Source organism: Triturus cristatus, chromosome 9, assembly GCF_964204655.1.
Source record: "Triturus cristatus chromosome 9, aTriCri1.1, whole genome shotgun sequence".
Taxonomy (NCBI): Eukaryota; Metazoa; Chordata; class Amphibia; order Caudata; family Salamandridae; genus Triturus; species Triturus cristatus.
Window position 1 is genome coordinate 1,232,629,317 of NC_140592.1, and position 25,915 is coordinate 1,232,655,231.

At 49.1% G+C, this 25,915-nt stretch overlaps 1 protein-coding gene across 8 annotated transcripts in view; it reads left to right on the forward strand.

The window, feature by feature from the left end:
• The window catches only part of RASGRP1 (RAS guanyl releasing protein 1), a 326,343-nt gene that overhangs the window by 259,628 nt on the left and 40,800 nt on the right, over positions 1 to 25,915 (forward strand). For all 8 annotated transcript variants that reach the window (XR_014968959.1, XR_014968958.1, XR_014968960.1 and 5 more), the window contains 4 exons: positions 2,337 to 2,490; positions 12,063 to 12,236; positions 14,228 to 14,344; positions 19,236 to 19,511. Coding sequence is in view for 4 of the 8 variants with exons in the window: in XM_085627323.1 (XP_085483449.1) it covers positions 2,337 to 2,490; positions 12,063 to 12,236; positions 14,228 to 14,344; positions 19,236 to 19,511 (721 nt within the window). In the remaining 4 variants the exon portion in view is untranslated. The remainder of the gene's footprint in view (positions 1 to 2,336; positions 2,491 to 12,062; positions 12,237 to 14,227; positions 14,345 to 19,235; positions 19,512 to 25,915) is intronic.

A 25,915-nucleotide genomic window follows, 5' to 3' on the forward strand; every position in this document is an offset into this window, starting at 1 on the left:
TGTATTTTCAGCCAAAGGGCACTGGAACTCTTTACACGAGCACCAGTTATATTACTCAAGGTAACGTTAATTTTTTTAAGTACGGGGGCGCTAAAAAGACGTGCCCAGAATTACCGGAATATGAGCCGAAGTCGGGACTCGAACCCGGATCCCCAGTTACAAAGTCGGAAGCCCTTTTATCTATATTTATCACCCATTCAGTATCGTGCTTAATGGTTGAAAGATTGCATGTCTTGCCACCGTCCAGGGTTTACTGTCTGCGAACGTGCAGCAATGCAGAAGAGACGCCGTGCGAGAGCAAAATATCCAGTCTTACCAGAATGTGAGCCGACGTCGGGACTCGTACCCGGTTCCCCAGTTACAAAGTCGGCAGCCCTTTTATCTATATTTATTACCAGTTCAAGTATAGTGCATAATAGTTTAAAGATTGCATGTCTTGCCACCGTCCAGGGTTTACTGTCTATGAACGTGCAGAAAGGTGGAAGAGACGCCGTGCGCGAGCAAAATATCCAGTCCGGGTGGGTGAGCCGAAAAGGAGACCGGGAGGGAACAAACAAGACTCACTCCAAATCAAACGTGAGCATTTAACATAAAGTGTGATGCGTGCCAATGAAAAGCATGGGCGGAGCTTCTACTCCATTTCCGAAAGCAACCCGACGACAATAGATCTCGCAGAACGAGCAACGCATGAACTGCGACGCTAGGTGAGACCTAATAAGAAGTGGGGGGACTAAGCTAGTTAATCAGAATACAAGTGGCATCACGTCGCGTGACATCAGGGTGTTTGACATCATGACACGTGACATCACGGCACGTGACATTACAGGAAGTGGCATCATAAGAAGTGACATCAAATCTTGAGCCCCCACATATATGTTTAGCAGGTCTAAAATGAGTACATTGGAGCACGTTTCGAGTACACAGGGAAACCCTCCTTATTTAGGCAGAAGATTTAGACTTTTGAAAGCTACACATTAAACAATGTTGCCATTTCTCAGAGTAAACTTCCTCTACCCATAGTGCTTTACAAGAAAAAATAGTAAAAATAGTGGTACTTAAAATATTTCAACGCCTCCTCAGAGATAGTAAGCACTATATACATTACATTTATTTTGTGTAAATACAGGGAAAGACCAACACATCTGACATTCTCAAAGTGAATGCATAGCTTGTAAACAGGGACTGAACAAAGGGAAAAGCTGCCTCTCTTGTATGTGTGAAGTGCTAACAAGGTGTAAGCCTTTGTTTCCCCTCTGCTGCATTTGCATCTAGGTGTGAGGCTCCTGCCCTCTCCCAGCCAGGAGACTCCCCCAAAAGGAGCAGGGCCGGACTGGCCGTAGCGGGCACCGGGCAATCCCCGGTGCGCCGCACGGGTGGGGGCCGGTTTTGGGCCACTGGGGGCCGTTTTTGTTACAGGGCCGTTTTTGCAGCATAGCTGCAAAATCGGCCCTGTAACAAAATCGGCCGAAAACCGGCCCTGGCAAAGAGCTCGGCGGCACCCCAACCCCCCCCCCCCCCGGGGGGGGGGGGGGGACGGGGCGGGCGAGCACTTTGCCAGGGCTGATTTTGGTTCCCAGTCCGGCCCTGAAAATAAGGCCTGATGACCCCTCAGATTCGGCCTTTGTTATGGGTCCAGCAGGAGCCTGAACTAAGGAAGCCCCTCCCCGCCTGCATGTTGTTGCGATCCAAAGCAGACAACAACGTGCAGGTCTGCTGAATGTGTTCCGGTGTTTGCAAATTACACCGGGACAAATTCAGCATATTTTTTAAGTGGGGCCCAACTTTTTGCAGCGGGGACGGCGTCCACCCTGTGAAAACAGTGGGCGGACGCTGTCCACCCGTGTGTACCCCCGACTCGTGCCCTGCGTAAGCGCCACCTGTAAGGAGTACTTCCGTCCCCTGCAGAAAGGATCTGGAAGTTTGAGATGCGCGGTGCCTATTGGCAGAGACCATCGCTGATATTTACATATGCTTGGCTCCTGCCAATCATGTCAGAGGGAACAAAAAAAAAGATGGATTGGAATGTGTGCCAGAGTAATTATCAGTGACTGAAGTTAATTCAACCATTCCATTTATCACTTCTAGTATTGTTGATAATGAGACTCACACTCTTAATGAAGAGAGGGCTTTCTGCTTCCCTAATTATCCTGCCCTGAAAGTTCTTCAGATGTATTTGCTACTTGAACCAAAATTCGACTGACTAACTCTCAGAACGCTATAGCGCATTAATACCCAAAGTGAGTCTCTAGGTGCTACTGATGGATGTTGCTGACCATGTTTAGATTATTGCCATGGTAACCTACTCATTTTCCTTGCTCCCGCCTCTTGTCTTGCAGCACATCCCGTGATTGGCCGTGGAAGCTGACGCAGCGGGTGAAGTCGAACAAAAGCAAGAAGCGCAAAGTGTCCCTGCTCTTTGACCACCTGGAGCCAGAAGAGCTGGCCGAGCACCTCACCTACCTGGAGTTCAAGTCCTTCCGGAGGATTGCCGTGAGTGAATGTCCGCTGCCTCGGTAGCCTCGTGCCTGGGCAGCACCCTGGGCCTAGGTCTTACAGGCTGAGATATGTTGAACCAGGCAATCAAGTATTTCTAGAGAGGCCCTGGAAGTCCAAGGTCCCTGTGGCAGCTTTACTCTTGGGTGGCAGCCTAGGGCCAGGCCTTGTAGCTTGATGTGGCCCCTACGGCAGCTTTACTCCTGGGCAGTAGCCCAGGGCTAGGTCTTGTAGCTTGAGGTTTGGTGGACCAGGCAAGCAGGTACTTCTGGAAAGGCCCTGGGAGACCAAAGGCCCCTATAGCAGCTTTACTCCTGAGCAGTAGCCCAGGGCTAGGTCTTTGTAGCTTTAGGTTTGCTAAACCAGACAAGCAGGTTTTTCTAGAGAGGCACTGGAAGCCTGAGGTCCCTGTGGCAGCTTTACCCCTGGGTGGCAGCTTCTTCTGGAGAGGCCCCTGTGGCAGCTTTACCCCTGGGTGGCAGCTTCTTCTGGAGAGGCCCCTATGGCAGCTTTACCCCTGGGTGCCAGCTTCTTCTGGAGAGGCCCCTATGGCAGCTTTACCCCTGGGTGGCAGCTTCTTCTGGAGAGGCCCCTGTGGCAGCTTTACCCCTGGGTGGCAGCTTCTTCTGGAGAGGCCCCTGTGGCAGCTTTACCCCTGGGTGGCAGCTTCTTCTGGAGAGGCCCCTGTGGCAGCTTTACCCCTGGGTGGCAGCTTCTTCTGGAGAGGCCCCTGTGGCAGCTTTACCTCTGGGTGGCAGCTTCTTCTGGAGAGGCCCCTATGGCAGCTTTACCCCTGGGTGCCAGCTTCTTCTGGAGAGGCCCTATGGCAGCTTTACCCCTGGGTGGCAGCTTCTTCTGGAGAGGCCCCTGTGGCAGCTTTACCCCTGGGTGGCAGCTTCTTCTGGAGAGGCCCCTGTGGCAGCTTTACCCCTGGGTGGCAGCTTCTTCTGGAGAGGCCCCTATGGCAGCTTTACCCCTGGGTGGCAGCTTCTTCTGGAGAGGCCCCTGTGGCAGCTTTACCCCTGGGTGGCAGCTTCTTCTGGAGAGGCCCCTATGGCAGCTTTACCCCTGGGTGCCAGCTTCTTCTGGAGAGGCCCTATGGCAGCTTTACCCCTGGGTGGCAGCTTCTTCTGGAGAGGCCCCTGTGGCAGCTTTACCCCTGGGTGGCAGCTTCTTCTGGAGAGGCCCCTGTGGCAGCTTTACCCCTGGGTGGCAGCTTCTTCTGGAGAGGCCCCTGTGGCAGCTTTACCCCTGGGTGCCAGCTTCTTCTGGAGAGGCCCCTGTGGCAGCTTTACCCCTGGGTGGCAGCTTCTTCTGGAGAGGCCCCTGTGGCAGCTTTACCCCTGGGTGGCAGCTTCTTCTGGAGAGGCCCCTATGGCAGCTTTACCCCTGGGTGGCAGCTTCTTCTGGAGAGGCCCCTGTGGCAGCTTTACCCTTGGGTGGCGGCAGCTTCTTCTGGAAAGGCCCCTATGGCAGCTTTACCCCTGGGTGGCAGCTTCTTCTGGAGAGGCTCCTGTGGCAGCTTTACCCCTGGGTGGCAGCTTCTTCTGGAGAGGCCCCTGTGGCAGCTTTACCCCTGGGTGGCAGCTTCTTCTGGAGAGGCCCCCATGGCAGCTTTACCCCTGGGTGGCAGCTTCTTCTGGAGAGGCCCCTATGGCAGCTTTACCCCTGGGTGGCAGCTTCTTCTGGAGAGGCCCCTGTGGCAGCTTTACCCCTGGGTGGCAGCTTCTTCTGGAGAGGCCCCCAGGGCAGCTTTACCCCTGGGTGGCAGCTTCTTCTGGAGAGGCCCGTGTGGCAGCTTTACCCCTGGGTGGCACCTTCTTCTGGAGAGGCCCCCAGGGCAGCTTTACCCCTGGGTGGCAGCTTCTTCTGGAGAGCCCCTGTGGCAGCTTTACCCCTGGGTGGCAGCTTCTTCTGGAGAGGCCCCCAGGGCAGCTTTACCCCTGGGTGGCAGCTTCTTCTGGAGAGCCCCTGTGGCAGCTTTACCCCTGGGTGGCAGCTTCTTCTGGAGAGGCCCCTGTGGCAGCTTTCCCCCTGGGTGGCAGCTTCTTCTGGAGAGGCCCCTGTGGCAGCTTTACCCCTGGGTGGCAGCTTCTTCTGGAGAGGCCCGTGTGGCAGCTTTACCCCTGGGTGGCAGCTTCTTCTGGAGAGGCCCCTGTGGCAGCTTTACCCCTGGGTGGCAGCTTCTTCTGGAGAGGTCCCTGTGGCAGCTTTACCCCTGGGTGGCAGCTTCTTCTGGAGAGGCTCCTGTGGCAGCTTTACCGCTGGGTGGCAGCTTCTTCTGAAGAGGCCCCTATGGCAGCTTTACCCCTGGGTGGCAGCTTCTTCTGGAGAGGCCCCTGTGGCAGCTTTACCCCTGGGTGGCAGCTTCTTCTGGAGAGGTCCCTATGGCAGCTTTACCCCTGGGTGGCAGCTTCTTCTGGAGAGGCTCCTGTGGCAGCTTTACCCCTGGGTGGCAGCTTCTTCTGGAGAGGCCCCTATGGCAGCTTTACCCCTGGGTGGCAGCTTCTTCTGGAGAGGCCCCTGTGGCAGCTTTACCCCTGGGTGGCAGCTTCTTCTGGAGAGGCCCCTATGGCAGCTTTACCCCTGGGTGGCAGCTTCTTCTGGAGAGGCCCCTATGGCAGCTTTACCCCTGGGTGGCAGCTTCTTCTGGAGAGGCTCCTGTGGCAGCTTTACCCCTGGGTGGCAGCTTCTTCTGGAGAGGCCCCTGTGGCAGCTTTACCCCTGGGTGGCAGCTTCTACTGGAGAGGCCCCTGTGGCAGCTTTACCCCTGGGTGGCAGCTTCTTCTGGAGAGGCCCCTGTGGCAGCTTTACTCCCGGGCAGCTTCTTCTGGAGAGGCCCCTGTGGCAGCTTTACCCCTGGGTGGCAGCTTCTTCTGGAGAGGCCCCTATGGCAGCTTTACCCCTGGGTGGCAGCTTCTTCTGGAGAGGCCCCTATGGCAGCTTTACCCCTGGGTGGCAGCTTTTTCTGGAGAGGCTCCTGTGGCAGCTTTACCCCTGGGTGGCAGCTTCTTCTGGAGAGGCCCCTGTGGCAGCTTTACCCCTGGGTGGCAGCTTCTTCTGGAGAGGCCCCTGTGGCAGCTTTACCCCTGGGTGGCAGCTTCTTCTGGAGAGGCCCCTGTGGCAGCTTTACTCCCGGGCAGCAGGCTGGCAGCCTGGGCCGGTCTATCCTGGGTAGAGTTGACACTTAGCTCCATGTATCAGGACATGACGTTTCCAGTTCTCTTTTTGTAAAATTCATTTATATTAGGAAAGCAAATGTAAAACCAAGCACAAAAAGAGAAGAATTACATTTGCACTATAAAGTTTAAGGATTACAATTAAGCATAATTATTGAAACAAGTAAACTAACTCCTAAAAAGCAAAGTCAATGTGACTTGAAATGGGTATTTTGAAAGCACACATTCATCCATAGGCTTTTCAGCACTTCATTACAGAACTTAGGAGCATATTATCAAGAAACGGCGTTAAAATGATCGCCGCTTTAGCGGCAGAAAACTGCCCCTAAAGCGGCGATAATGGGCTTGATAATATGCCCTTGAGAGTTCCCATAGAAGCCCATGTTCTGGTGTCAACCTGGGCTTCTATTGGAATTCTCTGAGGCATATTATCAAGCCCATTATCGCCGCTTTAGCGGCAGTTTTCTGCCGCTAAAGCTGCGATCATTTTAACGCCGTGCTTGATAATATGCCCCCTCATTGTTACCCAACTCAGTGGTACTCAAGAGGATGAAAGGCTGAGTAGACCCACCAGACTTCAAAGCTGTCACCCTGGGGTCAAATAAAGATCCCTGCAGTCGATGCATCAGCCCACTGAGCCCGCAGACCCGGGTAGTCAGCTGCTAATGTGTGGACTAAAGTGTCATTTTAGCACGAGCCAAAATAATCTGACTATATCTCAATCAATAAATACACACACAAAAAAGACGGGGAGGGGACGGTAAACATCTGCAAAAGCAAAATACACTCTGGAGGAGCAAATCCAACCCAAAATAAAACAACATAACATGTTTTGTTAGGCACACGTTCACCCAGAAGGGTATCTTGGCGCTGAATAACACCTAAAGCTATATTGCTACCCATCTAAATGGTACTCATTTTATCGACCTCCGAAGGAGGAAAGACTGAGTGGGCCCGCCAGGATTTGAACCTGTGACCATGAGGTTGAACACATGCCCCTACAGTGGACACATTAGTCCACATTAGTCCACTGAGCCACGAGACCAGGCATCTGATGCTTACTAAAGACATTTTTATCCATAAAGTTTTAAAAACGTTATTATTATTACTTTTATTATCATTATTATCCTCATCATTTTGAATTATTATTATTATTACTACTATTGCTGTTATTATTATTCTTATTATTGCAATTGTTCTTGTCATGATTAAGGATATTTTTAGCGTGGCTACCTCAAAAGGAACGCCTCTAAGCGCACGTCATTGATTCGCTTGCAAAAGGGGCTGCAATCCTCGTCTAGTTTGCTTCTGATCTGGATTAAAGCACACCAGAGCTGACCAGTGGAACCTTCGGGTGGCGTTATAGGGTCAGATCTTATTGATGAGGGAGCGGGAGGCTTAGCGCCGGATTACAATCTTGGCGGACAGGGTTATTCCGTCACAAACCTGACCCATATCCCGTCCACCAAATTACAATTCCATTACTCGTAATACCGCAGACGGGATATCCGTTATGTGTATCCCATCCGCCAATATCGTAATAAGGCCCTTAGGGTCTGATTCAGATCTGGGCGGACGGGTGACTCCGTCACAACGGTGACAGATATCCTGTCTGCCGATATATACCATAGAATATAATGGGCTTTATATTTCGGCGGACAGGATATCAGTCGCCATAGTGACGAGTAACCTGTTCGCCGAGATCTAAATCAGCCCCTTCGTCTTCATTACATTTAAATAGAACACAGAGGCCTTTAAGTTTCACTCTTCCCTCCAGGGGGCGCTCTTCTTGCAGGTGAGACATCTCTTCTTTCAGCACTGCTGACCACGGTACCCCAATATTTACAGCTTTTTAAGGGGATGCTAGCTCGTCCTTGGTGACCCCCGACATTTTCGTAGTCCATCCGGCCAACCCATCTGCTCCAAACCAATCCCTTGAAATTTGGAGGTTATAACTTATTCAGGCATTTTATATGAAAATAGATATTTTTGTGGTGCTTTTATTCTGGGATTGCGTAACAAGAGTGTTTTACGGACTAAGTTGTTCACTTTCTTTGTTGAATGGCAAATTTTCCCAAAAAGCGTAGGCTTCACAGGCCTGTTTCGATTTCGGTAACCAAGATTGGGTACAGAGTAAAAGGATTTTGGTTTTACTTGCGTTTAATGCAAGGAGGAGATATTCATTCATGAGCCAATTTTTTTAGCAAGCCATAATGCCATTAGCAGCTGCTTTTTCCCAATTCGTACCTCACATCTATCCATTTAGAGGATTTCCCTAGCCTCAATACTACATCCTTAGCAACTATGAATGTCCGCATTGATATATTCCTTGTGTCTCCATGGAAACATCGGCACAAATTTGTCGAAATGAAACAGATGCCGATTACTGTCACTAGTTGAAGTCTCGGAAGATGTCAGATCAAAATCTATGCTTTATTTAAGAACCAACTGTGTTCGGGGGGGGTTTACTTCTAAACTAATTGACCACATAAGCCTGAAAAAACTGACTTGCAATAGAATAGCCAAGGATGGGAAACATGATGTCCTGACTACATGGAGCTGGGTAGCAAAGCGTTGCTGAGAGCAGATAGTCACCTTAGCTGCCTTGTGCGCGATTTCTTCCCTGGGCCACGCGGAATAGCCCTGTGGCTTGTTAGTGTGGGGGGTGCGCAACAGATTAGCGTATGAATCAATCAATCAATCAGGATTTATAAAGTGTGGCAAATCACCCGTGAGGGTCTCAAGGCGCTAGACTTGCAAGCTACTTTGCGGTGCTCTGTTCATTCGAACAACCATCTCTCGAGTCCTTTTCTGAACTCCCAAAGTCATGCGGCATTCCTGAAGTGCAGAGGAAGGTCGTTTCTGGCTTTGGCCGCCAGTTGAGAGGAGAGTCCTCCGGTGTTGGGTCGGCAGGTCTGGGAGTGTCTGCGAGGAAGAGAGAGGCGGATCACAGGTGTCTGGTTGGTGGGTGGAAGGTCGTTCTTTTGTTGACGTCTGCTGGTCCTTCGTCGTGCAGGGCTTTAAGAATCTTGAACTTGCATCTCTTCTGGATAGGAGCCAGCGTAGACCTTGAGGTGCCGGGTGATATCGGATGAGTAGCATGCCATTGGGAGCCAGTGTAGACCTTGAGGTGCCGGGTGATATCGGATGAGTAGCATGCCATTGGGGGCAGTGTAGACCTTGAGGTGCCGGGTGATATCGGATGAGTAGCATGCCATTGGGGGCAGTGTAGACCTTGAGGTGCCGGGTGATATCGGATGAGTAGCATGCCATTGGGGGCAGTGTAGACCTTGAGGTGCCGGGTGATATCGGATGAGTAGCATGCCATTGGGGGCAGTGTAGACCTTGAGGTGCCGGGTGATATCGGATGAGTAGCATGCCATTGGGGGCAGTGTAGACCTTGAGGTGCCGGGTGATATCGGATGAGTAGCATGCCATTGGGGGCAGTGTAGACCTTGAGGTGCCGGGTGATATCGGATGAGTAGCATGCCATTGGGGGCAGTGTAGACCTTGAGGTGCCGGGTGATATCGGATGAGTAGCATGCCATTGGGGGCAGTGTAGACCTTGAGGTGCCGGGTGATATCGGATGAGTAGCATGCCATTGGGGGCAGTGTAGACCTTGAGGTGCCGGGTGATATCGGATGAGTAGCATGCCATTGGGGGCAGTGTAGACCTTGAGGTGCCGGGTGATATCGGATGAGTAGCATGCCATTGGGGGCAGTGTAGACCTTGAGGTGCCGGGTGATATCGGATGAGTAGCATGCCATTGGGGGCAGTGTAGACCTTGAGGTGCCGGGTGATATCGGATGAGTGGCATGCCATTGGGGGCAGTGTAGACCTTGAGGTGCCGGGTGATATCGGATGAGTAGCATGCCATTGGGGGCAGTGTAGACCTTGAGGTGCCGGGTGATATCGGATGAGTAGCATGCCATTGGGGGCAGTGTAGACCTTGAGGTGCCGGGTGATATCGGATGAGTGGCATGCCATTGGGGGCAGTGTAGACCTTGAGGTGCCGGGTGATATCGGATGAGTAGCATGCCATTGGGGGCAGTGTAGACCTTGAGGTGCCGGGTGATATCGGATGAGTGGCATGCCATTGGGGGCAGTGTAGACCTTGAGGTGCCGGGTGATATCGGATGAGTAGCATGCCATTGGGGGCAGTGTAGACCTTGAGGTGCCGGGTGATATCGGATGAGTAGCATGCCATTGGGGGCAGTGTAGACCTTGAGGTGCCGGGTGATATCGGATGAGTAGCATGCCATTGGGGGCAGTGTAGACCTTGAGGTGCCGGGTGATATCGGATGAGTAGCATGCCATTGGGGGCAGTGTAGACCTTGAGGTGCCGGGTGATATCGGATGAGTAGCATGCCATTGGGGGCAGTGTAGACCTTGAGGTGCCGGGTGATATCGGATGAGTAGCATGTCATTGGGGGCAGTGTAGACCTTGAGGTGCCGGGTGATATCGGATGAGTAGCATGCCATTGGGGGCAGTGTAGACCTTGAGGTGCCGGGTGATATCGGATGAGTAGCATGCCATTGGGGGCAGTGTAGACCTTGAGGTGCTGGGTGATATCGGATGAGTAGCATGCCATTGGGGGCAGTGTAGACCTTGAGGTGCCGGGTGATATCGGATGAGTAGCATGCCATTGGGGGCAGTGTAGACCTTGAGGTGCCGGGTGATATCGGATGAGTAGCATGCCATTGGGGGCAGTGTAGACCTTGAGGTGCCGGGTGAAATCGGATGAGTAGCATGCCATTGGGGGCAGTATATTTTGGTACAGTTCTTCCTTCTACAAATCTGATACCTGAACCTTATTCCCATTGAATCAATGGTACAGTCATTAGGACTACATTCCCACAACACAATTAAAGAGCAGGACTTGAGCATAGTGACCGGAGCAATGATCGGACATTCACGCGGTGGCTTGGGGTTAGCCATGGGAATGCGCCAGCTTCACGTCTCAAAAACAAGGCCACAACTCGTCATGAAAGATCAGTCCATGTCATGCTGCTTCCAGTCCTCTGCCTTTATGTACCAGATTACTGATTTCTGGGACTTGTAGTCTTGGCTCAGTTCAGCTGATACTATTGGAACATCACACATGAAAACATCGGTTTCTACGCTCCAGATGTGCTGTATGGCCGAGCCCCAGTGGACAGTATGTCTGGTTCCCAGTTTACAGCATGTATCTACCTCAATGAACATTATACTATGCATGTGCCCCATTATGCAGCGTGACTCAGCCCCACTGTACAGTATGCTATCCATGGGCCCCATTATGCAGCGTGTCTCAACCACAGTGTTCATTAAGTTTGAGCCCAAGTGTACAAAAGGTGGCCAGTTCACAAAGACATTTTGGAGTGTGTAAAGTAGTACAATGGTAGTGCTCTTTCCCCTACCTCTACACGCCTTTATGAATTGGCCCGAAACGTCCAGCTTTATATTAGCAAAAGTGTAAAGCGGGAACAGTCCTTTCTATTTGTATTCACTGTATATAAACATACAGCCATACCTGTGTAGTGCGGAGAATGTGTCCACGCAAGCTGCATTTTCAATCATGATAAACGACTATCTCATAGTTACACTCGTTCGGATGTCTACTGGTGGAGCGCGCTCAGATTTGTTTCCACGTATTAACAAAACATCCACTTTGAACAACACACAGCAACCTAATACGATAAGAATTCAATTCTAAATACCACACATCCATTAACCTCAAATTTCGAGTCTGACAGCATTCATAACAAAAACAATCAACATGTGTTTCGCGGTGTGGCTTTGCTCTATCCCATGTCAACGGTAGTATGGGCTGGTACGAGAGGGAGCGTGCCTGGAATGAGGTCCTCCGTGGTGAATATCAACAAGCGATCCTTCGAGGCCACTTTATCGATGAGATACGGGTAATATGGAATGAACTGGAGAGGACCCATTGGCATATAGACGTTTTTTACATGAAATGAAATGAAATACCAGTATTTGTAAAGCGCACAGCTACCTCCGAAGTGGTGTCCCGGCGCTGGGGGCCCTCGGGAAGATTAAGCAAGCTATTGCCCAGAGTCACATGGTGCTGGGCTAACCTCCCTCCGGCACCGGGGATCGAACCGTGAACCTCGTAGTCCAAAGTCAGGCACCCTGGCCGCTGTGCCACACATAAGAATCCATACCAGATGCAACTGACAACGGATTATAGTTAAGAATTCATTCCATGTCGTAATTGTATATGAATATTCCCTGAATATTACTAATTTGTTCCCATTTATATATTTTAGGACCAATTCATAAAAGCATGTAAGAATACGTGAAGGAACCGTGTGTTACATACTCCAAAATGCCTCTGTGAATAGCCTCGTACGTCTAATGCTCTCATTGTCTCTTCTCCCCCCTTTAGTTCTCCGATTACCAGAATTACGTTGTGCACAGCTGCGTGAAGGAGAGCCCCACCATGGAGCGGTCGGTCGCGCTGTGCAACGGCATCTCCCAGTGGGTACAGCTGATGGTGCTCAGTAGGCCCACCCCGCAGCTCCGGGCCGAAGTCCTCATCAAGTTCATTCACGTGGCCCAGGTGGGACGAACTTACTTCAATGCACAACAAACAGGGGGTATGGGGTAATTATCAATGCACCTATCTTGATGTCAAAGGTTAATATTTTTACAGTATTTGTGGGTGCAGGGAATCAGAGGCTCAATACCCCTTAAACCTCCTAGGAAACAAATCCCATAAATTTTCAATAGAAACAGCGATCCAGCACTCCAATAAGTCAAGAAATTGGTGTAATTTGCACATATTAGTAAATTAGTTTCTTTATTGAAAAAATATTCTTAAAAACGACTCTAGCCAACGCGTTTTGACCTAGAAGGTCTTCTTCAGGACAGTCACAAAAATTGCAGTATTTCTTAATTCATGTCTGTGTTTTCTCTAAAAGTTGTACTTGGTCCCTCTCTCTATGGTAGACCTTATTTTACTGCATAATTGTAAATTCTCTGCCTAGGCATCTCACATCTACAGGTGAACTGACCTGTAGGGGGGTCTGAAGATTACTCTAGACATACCTGCATGGGTAGGGTGGAGTGAGCCGCGTGTATCCTTCGTGTAGCTTGGATCGTTGAGCTTTTGTGGCTAGCAAGATATATTAAGGCCTGATTTCGTTTTCACGGGTGGGTTACTACGTCACAACAGTGAGATATATCCAATCCACCAAAATATATATCCCCATAGGATATTATGGGAATTATATTTCAGCGGACGTGATATCTGTCACAGTTGTGAAAGAGTAGCCCGTTCGCCGAGATCTAAATCGGGCCCTAACCCAGAATGACAACACAATAATGCTAGAGCTGAAACCCTCAGATAGGGGGGTGAATTATCCCCCATTAATGCTCAGATCAAGTCAGCAAAATTATTTGAAAATGTCCCTGATAATTGCGCAGAGACTCATGGGGTTGTAATGTATTTTTATGATCAGAGAAGGCTAACTTGGTCACATTAATGTCACATTTGAGGCGCGTCTGGAACCCTTAGGAGGTGAGATTGGATAATATTCCAATGTCTATATTTGATCAGAGGAAGACATGTCATATTTTTATCCTTTAATGGTACACCGTTCCTTCTCACATTGGTAAGATTGATACATTTGAGTGTCTGTTATTCCATTGCCACTTCTAATTTGAAATAGTTCACGTAAATGTATAGCTCTGTTGATTCCCGGATATCCTTTCTTAAGATATTACAAGCAACCTAGTCCATTATATTCCATCCACTTTACTTTAATGATACATTTACTCACCTACATTTTTAAGCGTAACATTGGTGTTTTTACCCCTGTGTTTATATGTGATGTACCTTTATTAATCAAAGCATTATTCAAGTTAGTGATCTCAATGTTAATACTGAACAGGCATACCGTGTGCACCCTCTTGGCTGCCTCGTGTCATTCCTTATGCTGTGCATATGCGTGTAACCTGTAACATGTAATCTGATTGTGTGTGAAGTCACCCACTTGGTTGCATCTGTGCTATATATTAAAAATGCTAATAAATAAACCAGTCAGTGAATAAATATATATAGTTAATGACAATTGTGTTAGTAGTATTGGTAAATTTTAGTCTCAGTACTCAGATTACAAGTTGGCCACATTTCTGTCTCATGGATTACAAGTCATTAAGTCTTGCGTCTGTAGGATTGGTCAACGTTGGTGTCCATTTATGGCCAGCAGAAGGCCAATAAGCCACACTTCTGGTTTAGTTATGATGCACCATTAGTTCTCGTGTTGGAATGAATACTTTGGTGTTGAGGTTCTTGAAAAGTTGCCCACATTGTTGTCTCATTACTGACACCTCAGGAATGGTTCTGTTGGGAGGATTGACAGACATCAGAATTTGTTTATGGTCCGAAGACAAGTTGCCTTGATTCTTGCCATATCAATACCACCTCATGTATGCTGCTGTTGATAAGTTTTGTGAACTTTAGTGGCCGAAGCTGGCCAACTGGCCACCTTTCTATCCCGTCCCAGGCACGTATCACTCACACTCATCCTTGAACCTTCTCTCGTGCAGAAGCTCCACCAGCTGCAGAACTTCAATACCCTGATGGCCGTGATTGGCGGGCTCTGTCACAGCGCCATCTCCAGGCTCAAGGAGACCAACTGCCACGTCCCTCATGAAGTCAGCAAGGTCAGTGCCTCAAGCTTTCCTCTTTCCAGTCTTAACTCATGCTTTCTTTGAGCCTTCTGAAGCTCAGGGCATTGTGAGCATGCATAATCTAGCACTGGCGTATCTGGGGGGGGGGGGGGGGGGGGGGGAATAAAGATAGATACATACATATATATGTGGGTGTATATTTGTTTATGTATGTGTGTGCATATGCATGTGAGTCTGTGTGTACATGTGTATATATGTTGTGTATGTGTGTATATATATATATATATATATGTGCCCCTTAACAGTCTTCTCTAGGGCCGCCACTGACACCCAGCGTGAACCTGTAAATTAAAACACAACAATAAAGGTACACGGACAAAGGGAGACCACGGATGCTTGAGACACCAACATGACAAGCTCACAATAATAATGCGAGGGTGCACAGAACATCCTGTTGGTTAATACATAGACTAAGGGGGTTATGTGCAATGTGCCGGGGACAGATGGAAATCCTTCTGTGCTGACTCCATCTTTAATCTCACCAGAGAGAGTAAAATGAATACCACCAGGGTGGCAATGCCACCAAATGTTAGTTAAAGTGCCACGAGGCACACTGTGAAGCCAGCCTTGCCCCATTTCCTGGCCCAGTTGGCCATAAAGTGTGGCCTCCATGTTTTCTCATTTAATATCAAACCTCAACTATTCACTTTCCTGAGTCCCCTGACTCTTTGGGGTCCAGTATCGCTATGCCCATGAGGCACATGGGCATCGCAGGAGAAGCGTGTCTGTGCCCAGGCTGAGCCAGTAAGGCAATGGTTAGTGTGTGCTCGTGTGTTTGGGCCTAGAAGGCACTGCTAGGGTACACGCATCTCTACAGGAGCTTGCCTACATGTTTGTGGTGCAAAAGTACTCTGCCTGGCTTGGAAAGATGGGCCCTCCCTGCCATGTTAACGTTTCCTGTCTTTTCCTATGTTTTCTCACAGACAACTAGACAGTCTGTGATCCCAATGAAGGACGCTGTCATTCTTCAACTGAGCCCATCTCCTTTGAAAACAAAGTACACCAAACCTGTTCCCCCAACTCCAAAGGGTGTGCAGGTGTCCCCCCTCTCAAGGAGGTGAGGTGACTGGTGGTGGTAGCAGAAAACCTATAATTCCCAGGTTGCATGCTTATTTAAATGCACCTGCATGTTAGGATTACCACAAGACTCCATGTCACAAGGAAGCCATCTTTCCAACCCAGCACTCACTCACCACATCGGTGCATTCTGGGGCCTGTAGTTTTTCTTTAGTTTAATTAACCCTATTGGAGCTGCACACCCAAATCAGTGATCAGGGAAAGGGCAGATCAGCTTTGAAATGTGACCAGGCTTTAACGAACTCACCAGTGAGAGCAAAAGATACGACTAAAGTCCACCAAGTTGTGTGAGCACGACCAGGACATTAGCATTGTGGAAAAAGGGGAACTGTGATTTTCAGTTTGCTATCAGAAGGTAAAAGTGAGAAGTCAAAGACGGAAGCAGAAGGTTCTTACTAATCAAAAGAGTACACGGTGGCAGGCTTCAGAGCAGAAAACAACACTCCGTGGTCTGTGAGCCACCTCAGTGCTCAAGATCACACACATGTCAGCGTGGGAGCCGGTTATGAACTCCGAACCCTTGATTGCAAAAACAGTGTATTCTTTGATCCCCGCAATACGCTTGGATCATAGAAAGACTCCTGGAAGCTGCTGAGGTTCATTTGCTGAGACAACCTTCAGGAAAATGGAATGAAGGGTTTCCCTTCAGGGCTTAAAGGAAATGTTTGTCCCACAGAGAGTGCCTCGGGAAACCCCATTAGGCTTTTAGGGACTAGAAAAAACAGAAATACCTCAAATTAGAAGCCAGAAATTCAAATGCTTCTGTAGACCAAAGTGTGTCTGCAATTCCACTTCCGGCTGAGGGGTCACAGAAGTGTTCTTAAGCTGGCTGATGAAGAGCTTAAGGCTCTGAATCCTCGGAGTCCCTTCTACTTCTTGAACTCTCGTTTAAAGTCTTGCAAATCTATAGCTTTTGCTCTTGTTTTAGCACCTCCGTCCATTGGGAGCTTTGCGCTTCCGCCCCTTGGGAACTTTGAGCTTCCGCCCCTTGGAAACTTTGCACTTCCGCCCATTGGGAGCATAACACTTCTTCCATTTGGGACTTTAGCACTTCTGCCCATTGGGAGCTTAGCTCTTCTGCCTATTGGGAGCTTAGCTCTTCTGCCCATTGGGAGCTTCGCAGTTCTGCCCATTGGGAGTTTCGCACTTCTGCCCATTGGGAGCTTTGCACTTCTGCCCATTAAAAGCTTCACATTTCCGCCCATTGGGAGATTAGCACATCTGCCCATCGGGAGCTTAGCACTTCTGCCCATTGGGAGCTTAGCACTTCTGCCCATTGGGAGCTTAGCACTTCTGCCCATTGGGAGCTTAGCACTTCTGCCCATTGGGAGCTTAGCACTTCTGCCCATTGGGAGCTTAGCACTTCTGCCCATTTGGAGCTTAGCACTTCCGCCCATTCGGAGCGTAGCACTTCTGCCTATTTGGAGGTTAGCACTTCGCCCATTCGCAGCATAACACTTCGTACTTCTGCCCATTGGGAGCTTTGCACTTTTGCCCATTGGGAGCTTAGCACTTCTGCCCTTTGGGAGCTTAGCACTTCTGCCCATTGGGAGCTTAGCACTTCTGCCCATTGGGAGCTTAGCACTTCTGCCCATTGGGAGGTTCACACTTCCGCCCATTCGGAGCATAACACTTCATACTTCTGCCCATTGGGAACTTCGCAGTTCTGCCCATTGGGAGTTTCGCACTTCTGCCCATTGGGAGCTTTGCACTTCTGCCCATTAAAAGCTTCACATTTCTGCTCATTGGGAGCTTATCACATCCGCCCATTGGGAGATTAGCACATCTGCCCATTGGGAGCTTGGCACTTTGCACTTCCGCCCATCGGGAGCTTAGGACTTCCGCCCATTGGGATTTTAGCACTTCTGCTCAAAGGAAGATTAGCACTTCCGCCCATTGGGAGCTTAGCATGTCCGCCCATTCGGAGCGTAGCACTTCCGCCTATTGGGAGCGAAACACTTCGCATTTCTGCCCATTGGGAGCTTCGCACTTCTGCCCATTGGGAGCTTAGCACTTCTGCCCATTGGGAGCTTAGCACTTCTGCCCATTGGGAGCTTAGCACTTCTGCCCATTGGGAGCTTAGCACTTCTGCCAATTGGGAGCTTAGCACCTCTGTCCATCGGGAGTGTAACACTTTACACTTTTGCCCATTGGGAGCTTAGCACTTCTGCCAATTGGGAGCTTAGCACCTCCGTCCATCGGGAGTGTAACACTTTACACTTTTGCCCATTAGGAGCTTAGCACTTCCGCCCATTGGGAGCTTAGCACCTCTGCAGATTTACGAGCTTAGAAAAGACTGGGGTTGCTTCTGTTTTATTTTCCTTCCAGCATGCAGCTCGCCATCACCTCTTAGCTGGGGTCACTGTCAGTGGACAACAGTGTTCAAGCGGTAAAAATAATGGTAAAACTGGTGTATAAACTGTTCACCCAAGTTCCCTTCATTTACGCCTGCAGTCATAGTCCGTTGCAAAAGCACATTTAGTACCCATAACTAATGTTGATTGTACTCTGTTTTTGTACCTGTTTCTATCTCTTGCACAAATGGCCCCTAAAGAGCCTAAGAATGAATATATAATTAGTGAAATTGCCAGAGTAAATCTCAAAGTGCAAACAATCTTGTTTTCTGAAGGGATCACTTCTGCCCTGAGGCCTCTGTTCTTGAGCTGGTGCCTCGCATTCACCTGCAGAGCCCTCTGCGTTCCTCATTTGAAGTCTGTCTTCCCTTTCCGTGTATCAAGCCTGATTCTAATCTCCCCCTGCAAGCATGCACTGTGAATAAAAGGAGAGCCCCTTTTATTGAGTCGCCACAACCTCCGGGGGCTCCAAGTTGTCCTACCAACATTATAACCACAGCAGCAACACCACATGTTATCTAGATATGTAACATGGGTGGGGGGTCTCATTAAGTAACATGCGAAAGTCCTCCTAGGGAGAAAGCACACACTCAGAACACGTATGTATGTATGTACTATTTTGTATCCAGACAAAGGCAGAGGAGTCAAAGACTGTCTGCTGAATAATATGTCTTGGTAACATAACTAACAGGATTGTTGAGTAATTGAGGGGTTGGTAAGTACTTTAACTCCTCTGTATTTACTTGAATGCTTTTATGTATAGAGTTATCATTTGTTTATTCATCTATTACTCGCCCAATAACGCCTGAAGTTTTCGCTCCAGAATCAACGTACACCAGAAAGATGACGGTTATACGCATTATTGCTTCCATACTTCTAATTTTAAATAAATTTAAGCAAAAAGAGGCAGTTTCTTGGTGTAAATCTGCATGCTCGCAACTTCTGTGTATACTTTCTTCTGGAGCTTAAAAGCCATGCGTTTCCTTGCATGTGCCCCTCTGTTACTGTTGATGTTGGTTCCCATAGTTACCAATAGCGGGGGCTCCTGTTATCCAAAAGAGTTTGCAAATATTGGGGATTAGAGCTTAAGCCCTGAGAATTCCCCAAGAATTGAAGAGTTACCGGGGAAAGTAGTAATTCCAGGTCCAGTTTCCACAATAATCCCTTATTCTCCCCTGGAGTTTCCTCAGGACATTTTGGCTGCCTCGCCAGTGAAAATCACTGGGGGGGAAACAACAGGTCTGTGTTATTTCATCAGACCTTGCAACTCCTGGGAGGGCAGCTAACTCTGTCCCCAGCACCAGGGGGAATTCGTGGGCAGCCATAATGTGGCCCCTGGTAAGAGGACTGTGGGACCATCCAACTTGTTTTTCTGGTATTCAACAGTGGCCTTTTTCTCACTTGTTGTCTTCCCTGTAACATTCGACTCCTAGGTGTTGAATGAGATGACGGAACTCCTGTCCTCCTGCCGGAACTACGACAACTACCGGCGGGCGTACAGCGAGTGCACGGGGTTCAAAATCCCCATCCTGGGCGTGCACCTGAAAGACCTGATCTCACTGCACGAGGGCATGCCGGACTACCTGGAGGACGAGAAGATCAACGTCCCCAAGCTGCACTCGCTCTACAACCATATCAACGAGCTGGTGCAGCTGCAACAGGTGGCGCCGCCGCTGGAGGCCAACAAGGACCTGGTGCACCTTCTCACGGTGAGTCAGTGGAGCGGGAGCCACCAGGAACCAGCATCTGTGGCCTTCAGGTCCTCTCAGCAAATGAGCTCTGCACCCCAAGGCTGCACCAATTTCATGTTTGTTAGGACTAAAATATTTTATTGAAAGCTTTTCTTACACATCCAAGACCAGTAGAGTGAATCACGCCTTGACATATCATAGGAAGAGTAGAAAAGAGCTTATGTAACTATCCCTCAACGAGTAAACCCCCATGATGACAAGAGTAAGGGTTTCGGAGGCGGGGAGAGTCAGGACCGGAAAGGTATCACGAGGAAAATGGATAAGAAGGAAGTGAATTAAAGAAACTCTGGGACTTGTTTACAAGCCCCTTGCACCACTTTTGCGTCACTTTTCCCATGTTAAATGTGACGCAAAATTGGCGCAAGGGGTTGTAAATCTGTCCCTCGGTCTTTAGAAAGAACTTTTACCTGCCCATTACCTGCCAACATGTTCGGTAACAATCGTCGAGGTAGGTTTCGGTGTTTGTATTCTAGTCTTAATGTCGTGATCATTGTGGTTGTCACTAATTTTCTTTGTTGTTTAGTGTAAAGGTGGGTGCTGCCTACATCCCTGTAAATCCCTGTAAATCAGAAAGAAAGGCAGACTTTCAAGAATGCAAAATCTACCAAGCAAAGGACTGAAGTACTAACAGAGAGGGTGCATATAGTTGGGGTAATTTGTACACCGACTCTTTACGACCTCCTTGTCCTTTCACGGTGTGTCTACATACTAGTAGATGTCCATGCGGTCATAAGACAAGCAGTCTCACGGCATGCTGCCAGAACTGCAAAATTCTGCCCCAAAATATTCAGTGTTCGCCATGGTTTCATTAAGCAACTCCATTTATTATTGCTTCACCGATTCAGTCACAACATGCTACAAAGTCCATGTGCTTGTCGCAACTTTCATGCAAATTTAATGTCATTGTGAACTCAGTTTTCAATGCGTCCACTCATAAACTCATTTGTCCTTTTATCCCTCATGCATTTCAGACTGTTGTTCTTCTTTAGAAAGTGGTTATTAATCCTGCACTTTAGCTTCAAAACACATTCTCTTAAAACTGAGAGTTACTCTGAGCGAATTGTGAGTCAAAAAGGATTGAGACTTTGTGCAGTAGAAAGCAGATACACGTCACGAGAGGTGACCCGGGTACCAGTGGAGTTTGACCAATCAATTTACTCTGAGTAGCTCAGATACCAGCTCATCCAGTCCCTTGGATACAGATGCTCCAGCATTATGTTTTCATCTTATATCACAACATGGATCGCTCATAAATGCCCTGTTTTCATCACTGATTTAAAAGTGCCATCATTTGAGCAGGGCGTGCGTGCCAATGTGTTATCAGACCCAGACGGGGATCAGATGAGGTTTGTTGAAACCTCACTTGACCACTCTACAGATATTTGTGCATGCATCATGCAAGATCAATAAGTCTCCCTGTTTATGGTATTTATTTTATAAACATTTCGTATGTATTGATCCATATTTATTTTTTGCCCATCTTATTGGTATTGATCCATATTTATTTTGTGTTTTGAGAGGAAATGGAGCCATCAATGGTATATTTCCACGTTTATGTAACTCTTGGACGTGCACTCACACATGGATGCCTGTCACGTTTTAGCAACTTAAGCAGCCATGTATAACAAAAGACTACGCTCACAGGTAATATTAGCGTTATATACAAATATATGTTCGCATACGCCTGTATTTAAGGAAACCTCATCCTGTTTTTTTAAGTCTCCGTGCTGTCTATCTGACAGCATGGAGAGTCTCTCGCAAGAAGCATCATTTTCAGTATTTTTTCCACTTTTAAAATAAATACAGACCGGAAACACATTGTTTTCTGTCTGTATTTATTTGTAAAAATCAGTAAAAATGGACAACCGGAAGCCTTAAATATAATCCATGCAGGAAAACTGTGTGCCGTGAGTAAGACTCACCTGCATGTACCATGCAGAGGGGCGTCCGTCCTACGTCATGTAAGATTTTATTACCGATTGCAGTGAGCATCATTATGGAAGGTTTAAATTCCTCTGCGGTGGAAGCCTGGCCGAGAAGGATTACACAAACTCCCATGTGCCCCTTCAATCAATCAATCAGGGGGTTTATATAGCGCACTACTCACCCGTGAGGGTCTCCAGGCGCTAGGGGGGGGGAGCTACGGATCAGTCGAAGAGCCAGGTCTTGAGGTCCTTCCTGAAGGTGTGCAGGGTTGGGGAGCGTCTGATGTTCACGGGGAGCGCGTTCCAGGTCTTGGCTGCAATGTAGGAGAATGCTCTCCCCGCCTGTTCTGTTTCTGCGGATGGGGGGACCTCTGCCAGGGCGAGGTCGGCGGAGCGGAGGTTCCTCTTGGGTACGTGGAAGGCTACTCTCTCGTTGAGGGATTTGTAGGCGTGGGTGAGGAGTTTGAAAGTGACCATTTTCTCAACGGGGAGCCAGTGGAGGTCTCGCAGGTGCTGGGACATGTGTTTGTGGTGCGGTGTTCTGAGGACGAGTCTGGCAACGGCATTCTGAATGGTCTGGAGTCTGTGTAGTAGAGTTCTGTTGATTCTGGCGTATAGGGCGTTGCCGTAGTCCGGTCTGCTGGTTATGAGTGCGTGGGTGACGGTCTTTCTGCAGTCGGGGGGGATCCATTTGAAGGTCTTGCGGAGGATGCGCAGGCAGTTAAAGCTAGTGGAGGCGACGGCGTTGATCAGGCGGTTCATGGAGAGGGAAGAGTCGAGGATGATTCTGTGGTCAGTAGGAGTCGGTGGATTCCCGAGGGCGGAGGGCCACCAGGTGTTGTCCCAAGCCGAGTTGCAGGATCTGAGGATGAGAATCTTGGTCTTCTCTGAGTTGAGCTTCAGGCAGCTGTCTTTCATCCAGGCTGCCACGTTCTTCATTCCTTCCTGGAAGCAGAGTCTGGTGTCTTCGGGGTTCTTTGTGAGTGAGAGGATGAGCTGGGTGTCGTCGGCGTAGGATACAATGCTGAGCCCATGCTGTCTGACGATGGCGGCGAGGGAGGCCATGTAGATGTTGAGAAGCGTGGGGCTGAGTGATAAGCCTTGGGGTACTCCGCAGTTGATATCGGTGGGTTCGGAGAGGAAGGGAGGGAGTCTGATCCTCTGGGTTCTGCTGGAGAGAAAGGATCGGATCCAGTTGAGGGCGGCTCCTTGTATCCCTGCATAGTGAAGTCTGGCTGCAAGGGTGCGATGAGAAACGGTGTTGAAGGCTGCGGAGAGGTCTAGAAGGATGAGGGCCGTGGTGTGGCCCTGGTAGAGTAGCAAGCGGATGTCATCAGTGGTGGCGAGGAGAGCAGTCTCGGTGCTGTGGTTGGGAGGCCTCTAGGATGGAGTTCTCTTTGATGAAGGTCGTCAGCTGGACGTTCACGAGTCTCTTGGTGACTTTGGCCGTGAAAGGGAGGAGAGAGATGGTCCGGTAGTTTTTCAGGTCCGTTGAGTCGGCCGTGGGTTTCTTGAGAAGGGGTTTTACCTCCACCCTCTTCCAGTCATCTGGGAAGATGCCGGACATGAAGGAGGCGTTGACGGTTCGTCCAAGTTCGGGTGCGATGGCGGCGGCCCTGTGGAATATGTGCGGTGGGTAGGGGCTCCTGAGTGGGTTTTCTGCATGGTGGTGGTGATGTGTTCGACGGCAGCGGGGTTCCAGGTCATGATGGTTGGTTTGTCTGCAGCGTTAGGGGGGTGATGTCCGGCGTCGGTTCGTTGAAATTGTCGTAAAGGGCCTTGCTCTTTAGGTGGAAGTATGAGCTGAGCTTGTCGCAGAGTTGCTAGGAAGGAGTGACGTCCTTGGCTTTGCTGGGGGGTTTGTGAACTGCTGTATGACGTTGAATAGTTCCTTGAAGTTGGTCGCATTGGTCTGGACTTTGTCTCTAATGAAGGTCCGTTTGGTGTCCCTTATGCGCTGGTGGTATTCCTTCAGGGCGCTCCTGTGGTTGTTCCGTGCTTCCATGGTTTTCTGGTTTCGCCAGGTTTTCTCTTGTCGTCAACAAGAGGGTCTGGCTTCCTGTAGTTCAGTGGTGAACCAGGCGGGCCTCAGTGGGCGTTGTCTGGCGGAGTGTCAGAGGGGTGTGAGTTTGTCGGCGCAGCGGGAGATCCAGCGGTGAAGTTCTGTGGCTGCGGAGTTGGTGTCTGTCGTGGCGCTGGGGGGCTCTTGGAGGAGGGTGGTGATGAGGAGTTCCTCTGTGACCTTGCTCCAGTTTCTTTGAGGCGGTCGCGGGGCGGCCTTGGGTGTGGTGGTGTGTTGAAGGTGAAATGGACACACTACTGCGAAAGAGACAAATAAAATACTTAGGAGGCCTGCATTGTGTCTGCATTAAGAAGGATTGTGTATCTGCAGAAGCGGGCAGCAGGAAAGCATTGGCATTATGTCTGCACCCGTGCCAATGCTGTCCAAGCGAGATTCCACACTGCCTAGAAATGTGTGGCGCGGTCCAGTGTGGGATAGACAGCATTACAGTGGTGACACTGCTCTTGTTAATGCAGTCCCTCTGCACGGCTTCTCGCTGACTGCTGACTGCTGGGAAGTAGACCAGCTAAATGCTTCCTCACTATCTGTGTGCTCTCTCTGGCCCAGCTGCTGCATGGGTAAAGTCCAATGCTTTTTGCAATGTATTAAACCCATGTTGCGATTCGATAACAGGTTAACAAATCACAGACCGGGTTGAGAAACCCATAAGTAACATTATTTAGAAGGGGTGTATATTTAGGGAGTCCCTTCTAAATCTTTTTGATATAATATGCATCAATGTTTTGGAGTTTTACAGACTTCCAACATGGGGTGGTGGCAGGCAGCTGCCCCTTCCGGTCCTTTCCTCTAATATTACATTTGTTGGGTCCGCCGTTCATTTCTGCACTCTGTCTTGGTCTCCCTATCAGATTTATTCGATGGCTTCATATGATACCACAGCATAGCCGGCAGGATCATGCTCAGATTAAACAAACAGGAACACGTCTCTACCTATCATTAATAGGTGCGACAACTCCCTGTAGCCAAGAGAATTGCATTCAAAATGTAAAAAATCTTCTATAATCATGGACTGAAAATTCTCTCTTGTGATCTATGTCCCCAGACGTAATTTAAGACCCAGACAGGCTACCTGCTGGTCTAGTTTTCAGCAGCGCGTGTCTTCTGTCTGGAGGCTGCCATCAGAAACAGGTGGCGGGCATGCATTACCATGGTGATTCGTGCCCTTGTTAATGCTGTCTCCTGCCAGGCTCGCCACAGACTGCTGAGAGCTGGACTAGTTCTGGGTTTGTGTTAACTGCTGCTTGGACTTCTGCAGAGAGCTCACCGGATGGTGGGACTCCATACCCATAGTCATGCTGTGATCTTTTCATCATGACTGTTAAGAGTGGTGTAACAAAACTTGAGCCCCCCCCCCCCCCCCTGCAAAGTACACGGAGGGGGAGCCTCCTCCCCAGCCCACCACCTTCCACTTTTGCTGAGGGGCCCCAAGGAGCTCGCGCCCGCCACACCAGGGGCTGGGGTCTTATGTTACACCACTGTGTGTTAATATATGTGAATGCCTACGAAGCTTGACTTTGTGGTGTCCTCGGTGGCAGCCCTCTGCCCCTCCCCCCAAGGTGCTCACCACTAACCCCACAGTTCCAACGTGGAAAATCCACAGCCCTGGCTGGTTTTCAGCTGTCGCCTTTGGGTTCCAGCATCTGAAAAAGTTCAAAACCTGCATCTGTAAATCAAAATGTGTTACTTTCTTGTGGTGTCCATGCCGTGTTTGCAAGGCCCCCCTTTTGGAACCCATCTCCCCACCACCTATATGTGTCACCTGTGACTGCAGGTGAATTGCGAGCATCCTGTGGGTTCTCTGCAGGCAGTATTGACACCTGTACCTGTGAAAACCGCTGATCATCGCTCTGTGACTCACGAACAGGTTGTTACCAATGGGAGGGGGGAGAGGGGAGGGAGGGAGAGAGAGAGGAAAAAAAACTAACATGATCCGGACATTGTTTCCAAAAGGGAGTTGTTTTGCAATTTTTCTTTTAATAGTGAACAATCACTTTAGGTTACAGGTTAAAGTTTTTATGGGTTTTCAGAAATATTTCCTGTAAATTGTGCAGCAAAGAGCCAGATAACAGGTTTTTGGGGATGTGTCTCAGCTAGTCTTCATTCCTCTGCTTCTGTACATTTTTTTATGGTAATTAGGGTGCTGTACAAGAAATCCATGCATGCAGACGATATCATTCAAGTTTAAAGTGTGCTTGGCGACAGAACAAGAGGTTGAGGTTCACTTTTAGGTCTGAAAATTCTGCACAGATTTGAAGGACGTTAATATTGATTTTCCAGAATATTTACAAATGAATTTAATCAACAAGATGAAAGAATATTTGAGAGTGTCACTGACTGGCACCCAGAACCCTGAC